Source organism: Portunus trituberculatus, chromosome 37, assembly GCF_017591435.1.
Source record: "Portunus trituberculatus isolate SZX2019 chromosome 37, ASM1759143v1, whole genome shotgun sequence".
In the NCBI taxonomy this organism is placed as follows: Eukaryota; Metazoa; Arthropoda; class Malacostraca; order Decapoda; family Portunidae; genus Portunus; species Portunus trituberculatus.
In genome coordinates this window covers 10,892,338-10,916,683 of record NC_059291.1, presented here as the reverse complement: position 1 = coordinate 10,916,683, position 24,346 = coordinate 10,892,338, and the positions used below count along the sequence as shown (strand labels likewise).

The 24,346-nt window shown below is 36.4% G+C and overlaps 1 protein-coding gene across 4 annotated transcripts; it reads left to right on the top strand.

The window, feature by feature from the left end:
- The first annotated feature begins 10,020 nt into the window (after positions 1-10,020).
- LOC123513962 (endoplasmic reticulum resident protein 44-like) lies at positions 10,021-24,316 on the top strand. Of its 4 annotated transcripts, none has more exons than XM_045271466.1 (11): positions 10,021-10,377; positions 12,588-12,660; positions 13,652-13,807; positions 14,016-14,200; positions 14,328-14,443; positions 14,722-14,887; positions 17,531-17,651; positions 17,865-17,990; positions 19,111-19,232; positions 19,798-19,944; positions 24,047-24,316. In XM_045271466.1, the coding sequence occupies exons 1-10, from the start codon at positions 10,255-10,257 to the stop codon at positions 19,933-19,935; spliced, it is 1,326 nt and encodes a 441-aa protein (XP_045127401.1). In that variant the 5' UTR covers positions 10,021-10,254; the 3' UTR covers positions 19,936-19,944; positions 24,047-24,316. The 4 variants fall into 4 exon arrangements, 3 of the variants coding, with proteins under 3 accessions (XP_045127401.1, XP_045127400.1, XP_045127399.1); XM_045271465.1 differs by having other exon boundaries at positions 21,680-24,316; XR_006677485.1 differs by lacking the exon at positions 24,047-24,316 and adding an exon at positions 20,127-20,471 and having other exon boundaries at positions 10,051-10,377; positions 19,798-20,084.
- The last annotated feature ends 30 nt before the right edge of the window (positions 24,317-24,346 follow it).

Genomic DNA, 24,346 nt, shown 5'->3' with positions numbered 1-24,346 from the left:
ATTATTTTTCTTATCAGTTTATACAGAGAGAGAGAGAGAGAGAGAGAGAGAGAGAGAGAGAGAGAGAGAGAGAGAGAGAGAGAAACGAAATAGTAGACAGACAGACAGACAACTAACCAGCTAGACTGACAGACAAAGAGGGACAAACTGCGTCAGCAGCAATATAGGTGACGTGAGAGGAAGAGGGCGCGCTGGTGACCTCGAAGGGTGAGGTGACCTTGACCTGATAGGAGGAAGACGCGGCGAGGGCACATCGCCTTGTTCACAGCATTATTAGGGAACATCCTGTCACCTCACCCTTCCCCCTGTCCTGCCACTACCTCAGCCTCCACCCCGCTCCGCCACCCTTCCCATGCACTCTTCATTCGCTCCCTCACAAGAGCCACGGTTCTGCTCTAGTTCCATCGGCGTGTCATTTGTGGTGGTTCTCAAGCCTCTTCTCCTCCTGTGACAGGGCCAGCTTTCTTCTTTCTCCCGCTGATGAGAAATATGAAAATGAACAAAATAAATAAAATAGAATTGAATAAGTTGCTTGTTAATATTTGGAAGTTTATTCTTTTTATTCATTTACTTTTACCAGTGTAAAAAATCAGTCATAAATGAGTAAACCAATGGAGAAAGAAACAAACCAAACAGCAATAGATCCAGGAAAAGATGGAGAGATGCTGTAAAGGAGACAATGGATAGATCAAACATGCCAGAAATAGAAGAACTTAGAAGACAAGGGACTATGCAACACAAACGAGAATGGACGAGCAAGTTGGCTCCACTAACAGAAATTCATTCCCAATTGGCAGCCGAAGTAAAATAAAATGAAATAAAAAGTTCATTAAACACATAAAGTTTACTTGTTTATCCTTTATTTATCTATTTACTTCGTTTTAATTCATTTAACTCAATTCTGTTGTATTTGTTGACATGGCATTCAATGGACTCCGTGACATTCCTGCCTGGCGGCGACTGTGCTTCACCAACTTCATTATGCGAGTAACATCTTTAAAACAAACAACATTTAAAAGACACTCGCATTGTTTGGTTAAGTGATACAGATGGCGTGGCAACCACGACAAGAATCGTTAGAAATTATAAATTACATTTTTTCTTTAAGTTGTTTATTATTTTTTTTTACACTGGTAGCTTAACTGGTAGCTTTGTTTTATTAATATATTGCCAAAGATCATTATGTTCTCTATGGCTGGAAATGAAAATGGATTATTTGAATTATTATCATGGTCATCATCATAATTTTTTTTCTTTTTCTTATTGTTATTTTCATCATTCTTATTACCATGCTCATCATTATAAACATTTACATAAGTTAGCTAATAGAATTGCTTGATTACGCTACTCTCTCTCTCTCTCTCTCTCTCTCTCTGCATCTTGATCGTGAGTCACCGACTGATGTCTTCTATTCGTGTCTTAAAACACCCAATACTTCCATTAGCTGCCGGTAGGTACGTACATTGCACTCAACAACGAACATGCACATAGAAACTTGCTAATTCTAATAATTCCAATAATAATAATTCCAATAATTTCCAACTTTCAATAATTCATCCAGACGCAAAGACTTTTGATTCCAAAACGGGAGATTGAATAGTAAATCTGTAACTTATCTTGAAAAGTCGTATAACAAACATTCATCATTAGAAAAAAGGAAAGGAAAGATATTAACAGTTTATTTGGTACAACTTTATTATACAATGTCCCCATCTGCTCGTCTTCCCACAGTCATTACCAGAGGGCATTTACCTCTCACCTCACCTTTTCATCATTATTCTATAATTACCATCAATAGAAAGAGAGCAAGCTATTTTTTAGATAAGGGGAGGTTTTGTGGTCTCCGTTTTCTTTGTCACTGATCAGATTACATACAGTTTTCTTTTTATCTTCTTTGGGTGAAGAGAACCAGTGCTTGTTCTTTATTTCTGTTTTTCCTTCGTTGCATTTGCTTTAGGTATATTAACGATAGCATGACTCTCTCTCTCTCTCTCTCTCTCTCTCTCTCTCTCTCTCTCTCTCTCTCTCTCTCTCTCTCTCTCTCTCTCTCTCTCTCAGCGTATAGGTCATTGCCCCTATGTCACTCCTCTTTGACTCACTCACCAAGCACATCCTCACTTGAATACTGGTATACCGCCGACCATCTGGAGAGAGAGAGAGAGAGAGAGAGAGAGAGAGAGAGAGAGAGAGAGAGAGAGAGAGAGAGAGAGAGAGAGAGTTGAATGAGTTACAGTTTATTACATACCTTGGTCACTCATCCCTCATAAAGTATCTAACATAAGTTTAACTGACTTGAGGACGGTCAGGCCTTAGCATAGTAAATCTGATTGCTAGTCTTTACACAGCTGGACACTACGAGGCGTATTTAGGCTAAAGAGAGGTTTATGGCCTTCCTATGTAATATTGCCTAGTCTCAGTAAATCAGTAACCCTTCACTTGCAATTCATCCTTTTACTGGTACTTGCCGCATGTTTTCTTCGTAAGGGGACTGACCGAGTGAAAATTCCGAAAAAAAAGAAAAGAAAAAATGCAATAATCACATCATGGCATCCTTAGCACCAGTACTAACATTATAAGTGGAATTTTAGTCATCCGGGTTTAAATAACTATTAATTACTAACCACTCTCAATTATGCTTTCTTCTTCTATAGCCACCTTCAAACATTTTACTGGCTAGAGATTGCAACTATGTGCTTTTCTGTACCCTCCTTCTTTCTTGTAGATGCTTATAAAGATTCCACACATCGCTGTTGAATGCCATGAGTTATTGCATGTTGCAGTGAAAGGGTTAAATATATTCAAATCCCATCAAGCCTATTTTAATTCCTTTTTTATAGTTTCAAATATGGTTTATATATGATTTTTGTTACTATCATTTTATATTTGAGCTTCATTGATATTCTATGCATTTGCTTATCTGTTTTCACTTATTTATTTGTTCATTTATTTATTTATTCATTTGTTTATTCTATTTATTTATTTTTGGTACCGTATAACCGCCCAACTTATTGCAGCGTCACGTAAGAATTCTTTGATAATTTCTTTCAGTCAACCTTGAGACAAAGATTGATTTGTTTAACGTCGAAGTATTATCGCTAGAAGGTGGGAGTACTTGTTATCTATGGTTTAGTATTATGTTGCATTATATTTGTAAAAAAGAATAAATTGCTCTCTCTCTCTCTCTCTCTCTCTCTCTCTCTCTCTGGTATAGTTAATGTGAACAAATAGAGAGGACACAGGAAAGGCAACGATAATTTCATGGCCCGTTATCTCTGCCTCCGTCTGCTCATTTCCGGGAGTGTTTAGCAACCATAGCAGATGTCATAATGTTCTAACCAACCTCTTTGTCTCTTTCTCTCAGGTTAACTTTCGTCTTTGCCCTCCCTGGATCTGCTTTTCTCTTATATTTCTCAATATTATTTTGAGTGTCCTTGTCTATGTTTCTCCTGGACTTTTCTCTCTTTTTCTCCGAAATCGTTTGCCTCTCTTACTTCCATTTTGATCTGTTTTTTTTTCTGAATTTACTCCTCTTTCGTTTATTTCCTCTTTCTCCTTATCTTCTTTGCAGCCACTGGTATCTTTATCCTCCCCCCCGTCTCTCTTTCTCTCTGGTCTTTTCTATCATTCCCTAATTAATCTTTTACGCCTCTATCTTTCATCCATTCAGTCACTGTTTGCCATACCCCCTTTCACTCTCAAATTTGTAGTTATACTATATATTTCTGAAAAGGCAGAATTAATATTTGCAAGTCATAGTATACTGGCGCTTCTTCAACACGCAAGGGTCTGAGTGGACGATTAATGTGTGTGTGTGTGTGTGTGTGTGTGTCGCCTTAAAGTTACACGTGTAATGTTCTCCTCGGCACAGCTTGGTGGGATGCATGATTGCACAAGGCCGTTAAGTACAGAGAGCGAGACAGAAGCACACGTCACGGTCTCTAAGTAGTAATATTACATGTGACCAACACTTGCGCCAGATTCCTGCTCAAGAGAGATTATAAATGCTAATTTAGTGACGTGGAGTTCTGCTGTTGTTTGTGGGATATGTTATGGTTTTATGTAGTCCATTTAAAGCTTAATTTTTTGTAGAGCAAGTTTTACTATAATTTTGAAAAGCACTGACTACAAAAGGACTGATGGCGTACTTGAAGTTATTTAGTGTGGGTTTAGTTTTATACGACCTCAGTGAAATCGTCTAGGATATCTCAAATGTCAGTGTTATCAACATTAGCATCTGTATAAATTCATATTGAGTAAAACTGTCTAGGGTAACAAATGAAGTGTATATATATATATATATATATATATATATATATATATATATATATATATATATATATATATATATATATATATATATATATATATATATATATATATATATATATATATATATATATATATATATATATATATATATATATATATATATATATATATATATATATATATATATATATATATATATATATATATATATATATATATATATCAAGTAAATGTCAGTATTACTAGACGTTAAAGGTAAGAGGGATGTGTGAACCTTTGTACCCTTGAAACATTCCATTCTGTTAGTATAAGTTCGATAGCATCGTAAGTTTGTGACGCTAACACGGCTTCACTACACCACTGTAGTTAAATATATTTGTATGACATGAATATATTATCAGCCACCATAAAAAAAAATAATTGTAGGATATGTTACGTAAATCAAGCCACCTGTAGAAGTAAATTAAAATTTTTATAACTTTTTTTTTTCGGAAGTGGGGAATTTGACTGGCTTTCTCCTTTCCCTACCTCCCTGTCACCGTATTTCTCCTTGAACATTTGTTATTTTCTTGACATGCAAAAGAAGAAAACTCATTCGTTTTACATTTTCTTATGACTTCTGGTTGAGGCTGAGTAGAACACCAGTGCAGTTTGGTATTTATTTATTTACTTTTATGTAATCATTTTCCTTACTATACAAGGAAGAAAAGTGCAACCTCTTTCTTTTTTTTTCCATATCTTCTTTGGGTTCCTGGGTGAGGCTGTGTCAATAATTAATAATGCAGCTCGTCAGGTCGTTTTATTTGTATTCCTTTATTAGTCATTTGACAATATATATATATATATATATATATATATATATATATATATATATATATATATATATATATATTCTTGTTTCTTTTTTGTGTGGGGTTAGAGTAAATAGAGGTCTGTTTGTGGCAGGATGAGAGATTATCAATGTAGTCAGATGTTTACAAGTGTCACTATCCTGTGAGTGATAGCCTAAGACGGAACTGCTGACACCCCACCACACATAGTCCCAAGTATCAAGACATGCACTTCACTTGCGTCAGAATCTTACAGTCATCTTCCGTACTTCGTCTAGTCATCTTGCTTAAGCCTCGCACGTGCTGAGTCATTCATTCTGCACGTGTTCATTCATAAACTATTGTGTGTTCATTAACCACGTGATACGCAACGAGATTACATGGTACTAGTTAATGTATTAACCTTCTTCGCTCGTAATCTTTGTCACACACTTGTCATATAATCTCACAGCAGATGTAGGTTTAAATATACGAATAAAGATAAATGAAGGAGAAAGATGAGTGAAGAGGAATAAGAAGAGGAGAATACTATTGTATACTTATAAAATTAATGTTGTCGCATCCAACACAACCTGAACGGCTTTAATAAGCAAGAAAGATGATAAAGATAAGAGATGAGAATGCAGTAGAGAAAATAATATAAACCATTTCACCTCCATAACAAAAATATATATAAAGGAGAAAAATTAGTAGGAAACATGAGAGAACAAAAAGAGTAGAAAAAGAAGAATAGGCTATACATAATAGTATCTTCACTACAATGGTACCCTATATACATTTTTTTTAAAGAAAGGAATGACAAAGAGAGAGAGAGAGAGAGAGAGAGAGAGAGAGAGAGAGAGAGAGAGAGAGAGAGTTATAGAATAACATCATAATCAGTGTTACCATTTCCTCTTGGTAAGCCTGTTGTCTTTGTTTATCATATCGAAGGAAGCTTTCAGGATAGCGCGATGAGTTAGATCTTGTATCGTCACTTCCTCGATTGATAAACTGTATAAATTAACATTACTACTTAAGGAAATTTACACAACCTGCTTAGAGAGAGAGAGAGAGAGAGAGAGAGAGAGAGAGAGAGAGAGAGACGTGGGTAGGGTGAGAGGAACAATACAATTTTAGGATCACTGATACTGTCATTTCTATTTTTCTTTCCCTTGATTTTACCATATTTTTTTTCTCCTACCTTACAATTTATTTTTTCCGGATAGAAAAGTATCAAGTTAGCTAAAAAGTAGGTGTACAGTAAGATTGTCCCTATTTTAATTCATTGTTTTTTTTTTTTTGTAGAGGACAATAGTTAGTCCCTTGTGTTGTCTTATGTAGGTTTGCGAGGTTGCTATGTACAATATATATATATATATATATATATATATATATATATATATATATATATATATATATATATATATAATTTTATTATTTTTTTTTTTTATGAAAGAGGGGAGAACTGGACAAGGATTAACACAAACGATTAAGAAAAGGCCCAGTGAGATGCCAATTCCAGAACAAAGCTGAGAGAGTTACCCAAAAGAATAGGATTAATGTCAGCTTGTCTCTTGAAATAGTTTCTTCTTTAAAAGTTTTTATATGAGCTTTGCCTCTTTGGATATTATCTTTCATCACTGAGTATGAAAGAAAATAATAAGCAAAAGACTTAGTTTTTGGATTGATATAAGCATGATAGGTGTAAAAGAATAATATAATAGGTGAACGCTGGGAAAGAAGATAATGTTTTTGTTAGAAAGCGTGAATTTCTTGCACTAATGTAAACGGAGAAGGCGGATAATCCTCATGGTCTGGACGCGAGTGGAATTGAGCTCGTATATTGTTGCTGTGGGTACATTACAAGAAACGAGTATAAGTAACATATGCTCAGGGATGGATGTGGGAGCAGTAACCCAGACCTCGCAACACTTGTGACTCGCATCTGTTTGAAACCACATACACACACATCCCCCCTCCCCACACACACACCGCGTAGTGTAGTGGTTAGCATGCTCGACTCACAATTGAGAGGGCCGGGTTCGAGTCCCGGTAAGCGGCGAGGCAAATGGGCAATCCTCTTAATGTGTGGCCCCTGTTCACCTAGCAGTAAATAGGTAGGGGATGTAACTCGAGGGGTTGTGGCCTCGCTTTTCCCGGTGTGTGGAGTGTGTTATGTGGTCTCAGTCCTACCAGAAGATCGGTCTATGAGCTTTGAGCTCCGTAATGGGGAAGACTGGCTAGGTGACCAGCAGACGACCGAGGTGAATTACACACACACACACACACACACACAGTCCTACCCGAAGGTAGGGAAGACTGGCTGGGTGACCAGCAGACGACACACACACACACACACACACTGTTGTGACACACCTACACCTGTGCGAATGATAGTTTTCCACTTGTTCCCTTCACACACACACACACACACACACACACCGCGTAGTGTAGTGGTTAGCACGCTCGACTCACAATCGAGAGGGCCGGGTTCGAATCCCGGTAAGCAACGAGGCAGATGGGAAGTCTCTTAATGAGTGGCCTCTGTTCACCTAGCAGTAAATAGGTAGGGGATGTAACTCGAGGGCTTGTGGCCTCGCTTTCCCGGTGTGTGTAGTGTGTTATGTGGTCTCAGTCCTACCCGAAGATCGGTCTATGAGCTCTGAGCTCGCTCCGTAATGGGGAAGACTGGCTGGGTGACCAGCAGACGACCGAGGTGAATCTCACACACACACACACACACACACACACACACTGTTGTGACACACCTACACCTGTGCGAATGATGGTTTTCCACTTGTTCCCTTCACACACACACACACACACAGACACACACACACACACACACACACACACACACACACACACACACACCGCGTAGTGTAGTGGTTAGCACGCTCGACTCACAATCGAGAGGGCCGGATTCGAATCCCGGTAAGCGACGAGGCAGATGGGAAGTCTCTTAATGAGTGGCCTCTGTTCACCTAGCAGTAAATAGGTAGGGGATGTAACTCGAGGGCTTGTGGCCTCGCTTTCCCGGTGTGTGTAGTGTGTTATGTGGTCTCAGTCCTACCCGAAGATCGGTCTATGAGCTCTGAGCTCGCTCCGTAATGGGGAAGACTGGCTGGGTGACCAGCAGACGACCGAGGTGAATCACACACACACACACACACACACACACACACTGTTGTGACACACCTACACCTGTGCGAATGATGGTTTTCCACTTGTTCCCTTCACACACACACACACACACACACACACACACACACTGACTCACCTTCCAAATCACTCGTTCCTACCCCCCTTTTTTTTTCTCTCCCGCCCTCTTCCCCTCCTAGAAATACGTGACCATGCAAGGACACGACACCCTTGCTGCCACCATGCCTTTCAAAAGACTATATTATTGGTTTTCTTCAAATCATTGCAACAGACAAATGTGTCGGTCTACCTAACATCATGAGAAAAAAATATCCCAGAAACAGCGAAACATACTGTACAGTCACACAAGAAGTCCTTTGAGGGTTATGTTAGCTTGTAATACATCGATCCTAACCTTACCTGTCTGATCTATGGCAAGTGTCTCTGTGGTCATGACTAATCCACAAGATCTACTTCCTTCAGTGATCTACATATTTTGTACTACGTGGCCAAACTCGTGACTTGTAATAGTTTTGAATTAGTTATCCACATCTATAACATCTTACACGGAGCTGGCAGTATTCTTTATGCCCAAACATAATATATTTGAGGTGTCACTTTCATTGACATCACCAGTGCAAAACCTACTATTTAGCTCAGCCTTACTCATTCATTCCTGTAAAACGAGGCAAGCACCAGCAGCCTCCCTTGACTGAAATAAGTTTTCCGGTAAGACAGGACTGCCCCTTCGCCTAATGTGCATAATTTCCTAAAGGTCAGCCGGCGTGGCCTCCTCTACCTTGCCATGTCCGGTTTGCCGTCTTCTGTCTCCTACGATCGCTGTGTGGTGTGTGTCGTGTCATCCCAAGGCCAATGTCAACTGTTAATTGTTCTCCATAGAATTCATACTATAACACCGTGACATCCTATACGCATATAGTTCTGGCTATAAGGAGATAACCGAAATTAGAAAAGGTGGTGATGATGGTGATGTACTGTACATGGTGATGATGATGATGATGGTCTCTCTCTCTCTCTCTCTCTCTCTCTCTCTCTCTCTGTGTGTGTGTGTGTGTGTGTGTGTGTGTGTGTGTGTGTGTGTGTGTGTGTGTGTCATACAGAGGTTCTATAGACTCCAGGATATATATATATATATATATATATATATATATATATATATATATATATATATATATATATATATATATATATATATATATATATTTTTTTTTTTTTTTTTTCCGTATTATGTCACCGACCAGCCTTACCTTTTCATTTATCAAGGCGTTTTTCCCACTATACAGCAGTACGTAACCTTAAGTGCCTGTCCCCCAACCTCATTCCCTAGAAGATACCAAGCAGCTCATCCCAAGATTCATATGAGCCGTCACTGCTGTGTTGAAGGTAAAAACTAGTGATAAGATTTACGGTGGGAGTTTGACAAGTGTAATGTAGCGGTGAAAGGAATGCCAGTTTACAGAAAGTGAGGTGATGAATGATCAGACTATATAGCTCGTATGTAGCTGTATGTGTATTAGTTGTATGAATGTAGATCATTAGTATAATTGGTTAATTCAGCAGACATGACATCACAGCAACTCGTCGGTCTTATCAGTTTTTTTTTTTTTTTTTATCTCACTTTCACTTCGTATCTAGTAAAATGAACACTGAGCAATGAAACCCTGGAACCATTACGTGATGTGACTTTTATTTAGAAATTACTCATATTCTCAAACGCTGTATCCTTCAATCAGTAAAATAATTATATAACCACCTGCATGATATCAACGACCCGCAGCAAAGCCGCCCGAGCTCCCCGGAAATATTTGACAACTTCACACACCCGACAAATTCGGCTCCACACAGGAACAAAAAATAACCAGAAGGGAAAAGCTGGTAGAAAACAACCTAACTAAAAATCGCACATGCATTTCAAGTGGCATATTGAAGTGGGGGGAAAGCGGTGGCATTTAAGAATCCAGGTGGCAGAGAGAGAGCACAACACGGACTGTGGTGAGGACTGGCGGGTGGCGGCATGTGGCAGCTGTGGCGGCGACGTGTTGTGCCGAGAACAGCTGTTGTCCCGGCCTCCTCACCTCATCTTCCCTTCACCATGCCAAATTCATCACAGTTCCAACTCATCCTGTCCTTTCTAACGGTGAGTGAATGTCTTCTGGGTGTATTGGCAGGGCGAGAGTGGCACAGAAGGGGTAGGGAGACCAGTGACAGGTCGGAGTGTGCGGGGCAAGTCCGCTAGCCACTGCTAGGGAACGACCATCCTACTATTTGGGGCCTCGTGGCTTTCTTTACCTCTACTGATGTGAGGACAATGGTATCTAGTAGGTGTGATGCAGCTGGTAGTGATGCTCAGGTGGTTATTCGCGGTGTATTTAGTTGCCAGGTGGTGCCCCTCATACCTACACAGGTCAACATTTTTACTGGTGTCTAGAGTGCTTTGAGGTGTGTTCTGGGATGATGCTTATACGGCAAATGAGTCTGGTTCTGTATTATTTTGTTTAGTTTGGTGATGATGGATCAGTACTTGTTTATAGTAACTGTGTTCCATATTATTTATCCGCATCTCATGACTACTCCTGAATGTCATGTTATTCTTTCTTTCTTTTGTTTGTTATTTTTTTTTTCAATCCTGGTCATTGTCTTGGTATTGTGTAGTGGTAGACGACTAACCTGATCGAGAATTTGTATTGATATAGGCTTATTGTTGGTGTTTCTGATATATTTGCTTCTTACACTGTATTTAATGACTACTCAACATTCAAAAGAGTTTTTTATGGCTGTATTGATCATATATCTTGCTAATGACCTTGAAATACATACGCAATTTTCACACAGCTCTGTCATGCATCACATCAGACAACACATTTGGATCACAGGCTGTTTCAACCTCCGGTATAATTCTAGTTTATGCCCATACTCTCTCCTACCACTCTTAACAAGCTTGGGGACAGGTGGGAATGCGAGGTTTCGGGTGGGGAACATGAGATGCGTCGGAAATGCGTATTTTGTGCATAATGGGGGATCTCCCTTAAAAAGTCTACGTAATTTTCACTACAAGTTTCCTTAGGTTTACATTATGTAAGGTTAGGTTAGGTTTACGTTAGGTTAAGTTAGGTTAGGTCATCATTAGGTTAAGTTAGGTTAGATTAGGTTAGGTAAGCAGCTTTGCTGAAATTTACTCCAAATTTAAGGAATTTATACAAATTAGTGAACTTATGAAAGTTGTAGTGAATCTTCGTAGAGTTTAGGATGGCCATCTTTTCCTCCCCAGTTACGCAAAAAATACGCATTTCCGACGCATTTCATGTTCCCACTCAAAATCCTGCACTCTCACTTGTCCCTAAGCTTGTTGGGAGGTGGAGGGGGGGAGTATGGCCAGAAACTAGAATTTTATCCAACCTCCTGAAACATTCATTGATATCATAAATACTTCAACTCATGCAAACACAAACTACCATGTACCCTTCTGGCATTGGAGGCCCTTCAATTACAGTCCATACATTAGACCTCTTTCTCTCAGGCAACATATTTATCACACATAACAAACATTGGAGCAGTTCCAGGACTAAGTGGCCATGGCATTGCCTTCATTAATGCAGACCTTTGATTGATGAGACAAAAAGACACAGATGTGGAGTGCTTCTGCCATTCTGAAAAGCTGACATAAAGTTGGTCACACAGGACATAATGCTCTACAGAGATGAGTATCTTCTGACTTCTCCAAGGAACTGGAACAGCTTGAAACACACCGTACATACCACCCAGAATAACCACATATCATAGAAAACATCCTCATGTAGACATACACTCCTCTGGTTTTCTAGGGACCTACATAAACAACATCTTAGAAAACAGACTCTACAGATGTGTGCAATTATACAACACACCAGAGAACAGCTACCTTCAAATTCTTCCAAACTTGGAATTGTTTATTTAGAGTTTTATTATTTTTAACAAACACACATCTCTCTAACCACTTCATGGTATATATATATATATATATATATATATATATATATATATATATATATATATATATATATATATATATATATATATATATATATATATATATATATATATATATATATATATATATATATATATAAAATTATATGTATTTACAGTATATATCTTAATACTGTTTGAAAATGAAAGCTCTTTTGTTAAGATTGAAAAAGAAAATAATAATAATGCATACATTAGACATTTTAATCAATATTTACATCTTATTAATTTCTTTGGTTATTTTTAAACTATGATTTATGGGCAGATGGCATCAATTCCCTTCTGTATCCTCCTTGTGTCTCCTCCCCATCAATTTTTGAACCAGTGTTATTCTCTTTTCAGCTCTTGTTGCAGTTTACACAGTCCCATGGAGGAGCTTTACAACTGGACAAAGGCAATTTTGACAGTATTATAGGTATGATAAATTTTAGTATTTTAAATTTCCTCATCTCATGATCTTGCAAAAGAAGCTGATATGTGCACAAAAAGGATGGAAAGGCTAAAGAAAGTGGAAATCCCACTTAAAACTATAAATTTGTATGAGTACAGATAACATCGTAATATACTGCAAAACCTTGATAAGTTAGGAAAAGGGAAATAATGCATGATAAATTCACTGAAATGTATATATCTATTGTGTTAAAATTTCAACATTACTTCATTACCTACTTTCTCTGTTGCATGGTTACAGCAGCTATTTGTTACTTAGTGAAATCACTTACACACACTGCTGTATGTTGGATCATTCAAATCTTCCTCTAGTTATTAGTCTTGATGCAGTACCTATGTGATTCTCTTCTTTATCAACAATGTTATATGTGGTATGATATGAATAAAAAATATATTGTATTAACACCTTAATCTGTCTAAATATAGGTAAGTATCATCTATGCTGTTGTCCTGTACATAATTAGAAAAATAGTTTATGAAAGTAATGTATATTTCTATGTTTAGTATAGTACATTAGTGTAAGTTTTAAAGATAGTAGTATATATTAAGTATGTTTTAGGAAGCAGTTGCATAGTGGATAAGGTGGTAAGCATGGGATCGGGCAGATGTCCACGCGTAGGTTCGAATCCCACCACGTATCACCTTGATACTTTGCCATTTGTCAAGTGGTTTAAAGTTACCTACATGTCTAGGTGGTTACACCAAAGATACATTTCGGTGGTGATATGGGCTCTAACATGGGTACCACTATAAATAAGATTGCCAGTGCCACTAATGGGTAGAAGCTTAACAGCGCTTCCAATGCTCTTCAAGTTACTTACATGCGCTATAGGCCAGGACATAAAAAAAAAAAAAAAGTGTATTTACATGAAAGTATTATTGATACTATTCACATTCTACATGCTACAGTTATTATGGCCATTGTACTAAAATGTTTCTTCTTCCATCCCTCACAGGAAACAATGAACTTGTATTCATTAACTTTTATGCTGACTGGTGCAGATTCAGCAACATCCTGGCACCAACCTGGGATGAGACAGCTGACAAAGTTAGGGAATTATTTCCTGATGAAGGGCGAGTGGTGGTTGGAAAGGTGGACTGTGATTCTGAGTGTTAGTATGCCAATTGATCCTCTTTGAGCTATCAAATTGTTAAAGGAGGTTCTTTAACTTTGCTGAAGTTCATGCATATCTTGTGAAAGTCTCAAATTGCATGCTACTTGTCTTTCAAATATATTTGCTTAATGGAATTTTAGAATTTATAAAATGAATCACCAAGATTGTTTCAAAAGTTTTTTGAGACATTTTTTTTTCCTTTCAGCAAGCATTGCTTCTCGCTTTCACATCACGAAGTACCCAACCCTAAAGCTGCTGAGGAATGGGCAGGCCACCAAGAGGGAGTACAGAGGGCAGAGATCAGCTGATGCCTTTGCTTCTTACATTAAGGAGCAGCTTCGGGATCCCATCAAAATACTGCAGAACTTGGATGAAATTAATGAGTTGGAAGTAAGTGTCTGTTTGCTCCCAACTTTAAGTTTATTTTTGAAAAATGAGAATGATTTTTGCTTAAGTATGATAATTTTAATTTTCTTTGTCCATGCTAAACACTGAAGTGCTTATTGTGTTTCTGCAGGAGACGAAGAGGACTGTGATAGGTTACTTTGAGAAGCAAGACTCACCTGAGTATGAATTGTTCCGCAAGATTGCTGTCAACCTCAAAGATGACTGTCAGTTCCTAGCGGGTTTCGGGTGAGCATCACCAGTGCTTGCTGTAATAATGGCTTAATAGAAAACCACTGATAGTTGTTTGGTAATTAGATGCTAATATTGAGTAGAATGGAATCATTATTCAAATTGATAAACTTTAAATGAAAAATTGTTTTGGTAATAAAAGTTGTTTAATTTGTAACAGATATGTGTATTGAATTGAAACTGCATGTGTTGAATTACCTAGTATGTATTTTCTTCATGCAAGATGAAACATTCTTTGGTAGTAATACATTCTCACCCTCACAAACTTTTTGCAGTGACACAGTGCGCAGTATGCATCCACCAGGGGAAAGCATTGTTGCCTTCAAGGCTTCTATAACAAAGGAAGATGACGCTTTTACTGGATCACTCTCATCCTATGATGAGCTGTCCATTTGGGCCACAGAGAGGTGTATTCCTCTTGTGCGGGAGATAACATTCCAGGTGAGCTTCTTCACCCATATAACTCTTAATGGTTGATTTTATGTGAATAAGAATCACAGCAGTGTGTAATGTTGTGTCAGTTATTATAGATGTTGGTAATAGTAGTGAACAGACAATAGTTAAATGATTAATCTGTTTTATGTTGACAATTTAAAGATTCATTAAATTGATTGGGCAGCAGCACCAGCTATTACCTACATTCTGTGAATATGGCACCTCATTTATCTTTTAAGTGTCATATAAGGAGTGGGTGGAGCAAAGAATGCATGATGTATATATTGGTGTGCTATCCATTTTTAAAAGTAAAGTCTCCCTTTGAACACTGAGAGTAATGATTGGCTCGGTAGTGAATACTAAATAGAAAGTAAATATAAGAGTCAGAAGTGTTTGAATTCATGGTGGTGCAGTGAACTTTTCATATATATATATATATATATATATATATATATATATATATATATATATATATATATATATATATATATATATATATATATACATCAAGGAAAACAGGGAAGCCAGTGGAAAGTCCACTACTTGTCAGTAACATTTATTCCATGACGTTTCGCCCTCTTCAATGGGCATTTTCAAGCTAAAATAGAGGGATTATGCTTCAGTATAAAATGAGTACAAAGATTTAATCACTATTAAAAAAGTGTCATTAATAATAATTTACTATAAAATATGACAACTGAGAATACAAAATTAAAACTAAGACAATAAAACAACTTACAAATATAAAAATAGAAACAACTAGAATATACCTATTGACTCAAGTGGACAGGCGAGAGAACTAACGACGAGACGAAACGCAGACAAAGCTCAGAAGGAGAAGGGTTAGGCCTAACTATAAAATGATTAGTTTGTCCGAACCTATCTGTGAGTTGAGTTCTGGTTTGTTGTGTTTTATCAGAAGTGCTTCAAGTATTTGTCTATCTAATTGGCTCCTAGGCTTGTGTATTACCCTAAAGTCTTCTGAGGTGAAAGGGTGGTCAAATGTGTGGGCGTGTTCCCTAATGGAAGAGAAGGATGGATTTGTTATGGGCTTATTTGTCCTAGGTGCTATACCCTTGTGTTCAGCAATCCTATATTTTAGGTTCCTCTTTGTCTCTCCAATATACCGAGCTTTACAGCTCAGACAAGTGAATTTGTATATAATATTGGATGAGAGATCACGAGGAATAGTATCTTTAAATTTAAAAAAATGATCCAATAGTGAGTGTGTTGGTAAAGACGTAACAAAATTTAGTGTCTGGAAAGTAATGCTTTAAAACAAAATCTAGTTTGTTCCTAATTGAATAACTGAGATGACCGTAGAAGGGTAATTTGATATATTTCTTTGTTTTTGAGTTAAATTCAGAGGTTGGACGCACATTAAATTTTTCGTTGAGGAAGCTTTGTATACGTTTATTAATGATGTTGAGGGGGAAACTATTATTACAGAAAGTCTACCGCAAAAACATGTTCACAGAACTTGAACTAAAATACTTATCCTTCATACCTGAACTTTTTAAAACAAATGCAATCAGTACTATTATCTATAGGTGCTATCATTTATTTTCAGACTGGTTCTCCTTTGATAAAGAAATTAATTATTTAAGAACTTTTTTTCTGTAATAATGGCTTTCCCCTCAACATCATTAATAAACCTATACATAACTTCCTCAACAATAAATTTAATGTGCGTCCAACCTCTGAATCTAACGCAAAAAAAAAAAGAAATATATCAAATTACCCTTCTACGGTCATCTCAGTTATTCAATTAGCAACAAACTAGTTTTTGTTTTAAAGCATTACTTTCCAGACACTAAATTTTGTTACGTCTTTACTAACACACTCACTATTGGATAATTTTTTAAATTTAAAGATACTGTTCCTCGTGATCTCTCATCCAATATTATATACGAATTCACTTGTCTGAGCTGTAAAGCTCGGTATATTGGAGAGACAAAGAGGATTGCCGAACACAAGGGTATATCACCTAGGACAAATAAACCCATAACGAATCCATCCTTCTCTTCCATTAGGGAACACGCCCACACATTTGACCACCCTTTCACCTCAGAAGACTTTAGGGTAATACACAAGCCTAGGAGCCAATTAGATAGACAAATACTTGAAGCACTTCTGATAAAACACAACAAACCAGAACTCAACTCACAGATAGGTTCGGACAAACTAATCATTTTATAGTTAGGCCTAACCCTTCTCCCTCTGAGCATTCGTCTGCTACGTTTTCGTCTCGTTTCGTTAGTTCTCTTGCCTGTCCACTTGAGTTGTTTCTATTTTTATATTTGTAAGTTGTTTTATTGTCTTAGTTTTAATTTTGTATTCTCAGTTGTCATATTTTATAGTAAATTATTATTAATGACACTTTTTTAATAGTGACTAAATCTTTGTACTCATTTTATACTGAAGCATAATCCCTCTATTTTAGCTTGAAAATGCCCATTGAAGAGGGCGAAACGTCACGGAATAAATGTTACTGACAAGTACTGGACTTTCCACTGGCTTCCCTGTTTTCCTTGATATTTAACAAGATGAACTCCTTTATATATATATATATATATATATATATATATATATATATATATATATATATATATATATATATATATATATATTTGTTGTTTAATTCTTCAGAATGCTGAAGAATTAACAGAAGAAGGACTGCCTTTCCTTATACTGTTTCATGATCCTGAAGACACAGAGAACGTCAAGAAATATACTGCTCTTGTACACTCAGAACTTGCCGATCAAAAACGTGAGTGTATTCATCTGTTATATATTGTTCTCTTCATTGGAGAAATAGAGGGAACAACCATCATATTGCATATATTGAAATCTTTGAAATTTAGAATGATTGTTTAGACAGACTAGATGAATTTATCTATTCCAGTATTACGCAGTTTCATGTTTTTTTTTTTTTTTTTTATTATTATTTTCTTATTTATTAATTTTTTTTCAAATTTTGCAGAAAATATCAACTTCCTAACTGCTGATGGCATTCAGTTTGCTCATCCTCTCCATCACTTAGGCAAGAGCAAGAAAGACTTGCCTCTAATTGCTATTGATTCATTCAGGCACATGTACCTCTTCCCAGGTAAGCTAAAGAAGAGTTTGCTAATACCACAAATCTATTTTGTACTTTTCAGATAGGCATAAAAAAGTATGTAATGTAATCTTCCCATGTTTTTTACTTTCTAAAAAGAATCTCCATTTGCTCCATGATATATACTATGATCTGACCATTTTATGAAGATCGTTTAGGCGTTGGCTTTTTCGGGGATTTCCCAGCCTGTGGTGCTGCCAAACCTTGTGCGCTCTCTCTCTCTCTCTCTCTCTCTCTCTCTCTCTCTCTCTCTCTCTCTCTCTCTCTCTCTCTCTCTCTCTCTCTCTCTCTCTCTCCATATAGAACATACACAATTTACATTTTACGCAAATATATTTCTATCAGAGATTTATACTTGCTTATAATTTACTAAAATTTGAGAAAAGAATCTGCCTGTCAGTCAATCAAGTTGCCCCTCCCTCTCTCTCTCTCTCTCTCTCTCTCTCTCTCTCTCTCTCTCTCTCTCTCTCTCTCTCTCTCTCTCTCTCTCTCTCTCTCTCTCTCTCTCTCTCTCTCTCTCTCTCTCTCTCTCTCTCTCTCTCTGGCTGGCAGCGGGAGAGTAGACCCATGGATTAACACGGTCACTTTGAACTGTGTCCTCACTTGGTCACCCAAAGGGATGTGACAGCGCTCAGGGGAAACGTTGTCAAGTATTGTTGTGTTTGCTAAAACAGTGCAAAATATATCTAAAAATAAATACAAATTACTCTCACTTGCCTTTTTGAGCATCACAATGTATATGTACTACAACACCATTCAATTACGAAGTATTAAGCACCTGACTTAAGGTGTGCATTGGTACAAGTGTGACAATGCCGCAAGCCGGGAGATCCCTGAAAAAGCCAACGCCTAAATGATCTTCACAAAACAGTCAGACCATAAGTTTGCACATTTTCTCATCTTTTATCTCAGATATTCCAGTATGCATTCTTTTTGTTTCACAAGATTATCCCTTTCCACAAGGGACCAATGGGCAAGAGGGTATGACACAATCATAAGTCTGATGTTTTGTTTGGGCAAATTTGTGTGGGATTGCTTGCTTGTTATATGGATAGATAATTATTATTTTGTTAGTTTTGGATTTGACATGATTTACGCATTTTTGTTTTAGATTACAAAGATGCATACATTGAAGGGAAGCTGAAGGCCTTCCTGCAGGATCTTTACAGTGGCAAGCTGCACAGAGAGTTCCACTATGGCCCTGACCCAGAAACCACATCAGAAGCAGCCAAAGTGAGTCACCTTGGCATTCACTCATTCATGTACTTGATGCAATACTTTTAAGTATCATGCACCACTATGCAACAGTGAAATATATCTTCAAAATATTTCATTTTTCAGCAACCATTGCTTGCTGTTTAGTGGTGATGCAGTTTTTGTTTACATACATGACTCCATTAGTAATCCAATGGACCTAGAGTTCCCTCAAACTTTTGTTGAGTTTACCTGAAAATGATCATTGGGAAGTTTTCTAGATACTACCATTATTTTCTTGAAAGAAATATGAATATTTCTAGCATTTTGATGACGTAAGGGTGAAAAATTTCCAAAGATCTAGATTTAAGCAGAATTATCTTCAGAGAGATACAGGCTTGTGCCATTAATTTGATTGGGAAAGTCTCACTTCAATCTACCCTTACATCGTTCACTAGCATTGCAGATTCTCTTTTATCCATTCTCATTTATCCAGGTTTTCCATACCTGTCAAGGTTGATGTGTGTGTGTTGTCATCCCATCATCATTTCTCTTCTCTCCACAACAGAGTGAAGCTCATTATGATATATATCTCTCCCAACAGCAAGATGAAAATGAAATACCAAGTCCAACTGAAGCGATCAAAAAGAGAGAGAAGCCAACCACGCCTCCAGAGTCCACTTTCAAAAAGCTTGCCCCTTCCAAAAACAGATACACATTACTAGAGAGAGACGAGCTGTAAGCTAAGAAAGTAAGTTGTGTAATGACTTTCTCATTGTTTGTAGAAGAGCTGTATGTTTTTTAGTTTTGTTTGGGGGGAGGTGGTAAGCAGGGGTGTGGAGTCGGATATTCAAAAGTCTGACTCCGACTCCGACTCCAGTAAATTTAAATGTTGCGACTCCGACTCCGGCTCCGACTCCAGGAAATTTGAAGGTTGCGACTCCGACTCCGCTTTTTTTTTCTCTCGCTGATGAGGCCTTCTTGGCATCTGCTGAAGAGCGTTGTCAGCCTAGCTCAGCAAGGGGGAGAATGGAGACGCGTACGCAATGCGTATAATACAGGATCACACGATGTACTACTAGTACCACACTCATTTTATCATCGTTGGATATCACTTAGCAATTAACCTCTATGATAAATATACACATTAGCTCATGCAAAACACCATAAAATATGGCAAAAGGGGATACCCATATTATCTGCTGTCTGGGTGGTTGTTGCGGCATGTACCACCCTCCTTCCTTAGGGTATATCCCCAACAAAATACAAAATGAAAAAGCATGAAAAAATATTAAAAATATCAATATTCCCGCAGACTGCTCGATTGGACACATCCTCCACAAAGTCAATTTCTCCCAATTTGTAGGAATCTCCATGAAGTGGAATCTTTACTCTTATAATTTATCACGTAAAGGAGTCGGAGTCGCTCATATTTTTACCGACTCCGACTCTGACTCCAATTTTGACTCCGACTCTGACTCCGGCCAAAAGTAGCCGACTCCTCGACTCCGACTCCGACTCCACACCCCTGGTGGTAAGACAGCTTTAAATGATCCAAATGTGGGAATGCAGTCATTGACTAAGAACTAAAAATACGTATCTTTGAAAATTTATAACCTTGCCTACACTGATTTTTGTACTACTCATAATATCCATATATTAGCAGTTTGATATTGCATTGTGGTACATGTTAGATAGCCAGAGATGATTGTGAAAAAAAATTACATCCTGAAACCTTCAAAATCAGTTGAAAATTATATATACTACTATGGACATAGGGATATTGGCTTAAAGTGAATGTTATATAATTATTGAAACATAGGAATCATTTGTTTGTTTGTGTGTTTGTAATAATTGTGTGTCAAAGAAAGTGTGTGAAGTGTCCATTTGTACTCAATAATTTCTTACTGCATTTCAATCTGATTTGATATTGAAACATAGAGAAGTCGGCTTTCATTTATTTGCCTTAGGATGCCATGGAGTGTAAGGGAAGGGAGGATCAGCATATGGTATTTGGTACACTCAAAATTGCATAGAAATTAGGGAGGGTTAGGAAAGGGTTTTAAGGAGTAATATTTTAGAATTTATTGTACTGAGAATGTTGTGGTTTTGAAACTTTAAAAAAGAATAGTTATTAGATGTCTTATATGAATTATAATGTATAATTTATAATTATATGTCTAATACTTTACCTCATTGTATTTTACATATAATTAGAAGTTTGTATATATATATATATATATATATATATATATATATATATATATATATATATATATATATATATATATATATATATATATATATATATATATATATATATATATATATATATATATATATATATATATATATATATATATATATATATATATATATATATATATATATATATATATATATATATATATATATATATATATATATATATATATATACGTTTTTCTATTTATTTGTGTAAAAATGTTTACCTACTTTCCTTTCAGGCTGTAAAGGGTTCAATCTATTGTAGTTCATTGGTTTGCTTCAGCATTCAGACCTTGATTTCTTTATAGCTCATTATGCATTTTGATAAAACAATATAATGTGAGTATTATGCAAACACTGATAGTATCAGTATTGTTATTGTGAAAAACACACTGGGTCAGGAGCATTAGTGTGGACAAAAAATTGATGTGGACAAATGTACATTGGAAAGTGTGGGAACATATAATTTTCTCTAAATAGCAGATTGTATTCATGAGTACCATGAATTCCTCTTGAGTTGAGGCAAGTTATTAGTGAGGTGAGTACTTACCCAACAGGCATGTGGGAGGTGAGACACACTATTTATTACACAATTCATTATTTTCACATCAATCTTGTGCTTTAAATATTTGGTTTGACTCTTGTTTCAAGTGTGTTTATATTATTTTCAAATTTTGTCTTGATGTCAAAACTTGCATTTTCTTCTTGTTATGCTTTGTCCTTATCACAACCCTAAATAATATACTATCTTTCCAATGTTCATTTATTTATTTTGGACTAAGAATGCTATCTGAGATTTAATTTTGTTTCCCTAATGATGATAATGAAGAATAAGGAAGCAGTTTATGTATAGAATGGGCTAATGTTTTGTTTCTTTTATACTTTTTATACATTTAAAATTCAGAATCTGATTATTATTCATGGAGGATTGCTTTGTAAATTACAGCAGGTAAAGAGGAGGCAAGTACATACATGTTTATGTAATTTATTAGAAGTCACTTGCTTTGCATTGTTACATCTGTCGAACTGACAACTAGACTTGCACACAGTGGAAGGGAAACCTGAAGCTTGGGGGAGGGACTCATTCTGGGTTTGATATGGATTTAATTCTGTTTTGTACATGTGATTATTAATTTCCATTCCACTACTTTATATTTGCACTTTAAAATATATTGAAATAGATTAATAAGTAAAATAGATTTTTATTGATCTGAGTGCAGATATAAAAGTGTTAGTTGGCACATTATAGTGAAGTTGAAAGTGACAGGAGGCTTTCAAAAAACATTTTTTGCCTTATTTCTGATTGACCCTAAAAAGTTATTATGTCTTGTTATATTTGTCTGTTTTATAAATTTATGAATTACATAAATGTACTGTTTATAAACTTTGCTTTTGGGAATGTCATTGAATTTATGGTGTGGCATTGTACCATTGGAAATTAATGTTATTATCTCTTAGAAATGCTTTAGTCAATTGAGAAAACTGGTGAGTTTTTTTTTTTTTTTTTTTTTTCCATGAGACCCTATTGGTAAATCTGCTCAGCATTTTTGTGGTAGAATCAATGGTAACTAATCAACAAGTCAGCCAACACATGAACACAACAACATGTGATCTTTTACTAGTCTAGAGGCTGACCACTTACCATGACCTGTGTGTGGTGGTGTGGAGGCAACATTGGGAAAGATCATTCAGTCAAGAAAAGATTGGAGTGATTCATTCAGAAGTAGTGCCCATCCCCAGGTATCTTGGTCTGTCAAATAATATGTATTTCATCTTGAGTCCTTAAATGTTAATATACACTAACAATTTGATTTGTGAAAGAATGTCAATATTTCCATTAATCTCTTGTCTCCCACTCACAGCTCTATTCTACATCCAGAAGCCCTTGAGTAAACAGATACTCTCCATCTTAATGAAATATGCATTCTTTAAAGTGCCAAGAATGTAAGACAATTGGATTTTTAAATCTATTTCATATTGGCATTAGTAGGCAGTGCAATTCCATTTTTATGATTTTTGATGTCTTAGATTTAATTTCCTTGCAGTAACTAATTTCTGCTATGATTTTTATCTTTCTCATTGTGTTTTGAACTGCACTGAGAAGCTTCACTACCTGTCTGTCTCCAAGGACACAGCTGTTTACTTGTTAAGCCTCAACAACTTATTCATATTTTCTTGCAAAAAGAAATCCCCAGAGTATGAGAGAACCATCATAAAAACATAGAGAATAAATGCAGAAGCAAGATGTGGCCACCCAGCCTCATTGACATCAATAGGTTAATGCAACAATTAAATTAGTTTATACAGTATTACTTGAATGAACAGGAAGCCTATTAAAATGTCAGTTTGCATAAATAAATTAAGAAGTTGTGATGCCAGGAAAACTTTATATTTGAACTTTGATTATGGATTGGTATTTGAAGTTGTAAATTCATGTATGGCTTATAACAAAATTTTTATAATTAACTTAGTCTTAATCTGACCCATCAATTAAACATTAGTTTTATTTAACTTTAGTGCATTAACCATGAATTTTGTACATCTTCTGCCCTATTATGTGTTGGTGTTCTATATGTTAACCCTGGGGTGGTTTGGCCTAATGACAGCTAGTGACCATTGAGGCAACACAAGTATTGGGAAGCCCAACATTAAGAAAATACTTCCCAAGACCCTCTTCCTTCACGGAGTTGTGGTGCGTTGTGAGTGGAATGCAGTCTTTCCCTTCGCTCTGGTGCTGCCCTCATCATGCTGCTGCTACTGTTGTGTCATCTCATTTGTGTGCTGCACCTTGTACAAAATCATTCCATGGCTCACCCTTCCGAGCTGTTGACTTACGATTGTAATTATCATGATATACATTAAAAAAGTTTGATATGTATGTATTTATTATTAGCATTATATTTGCA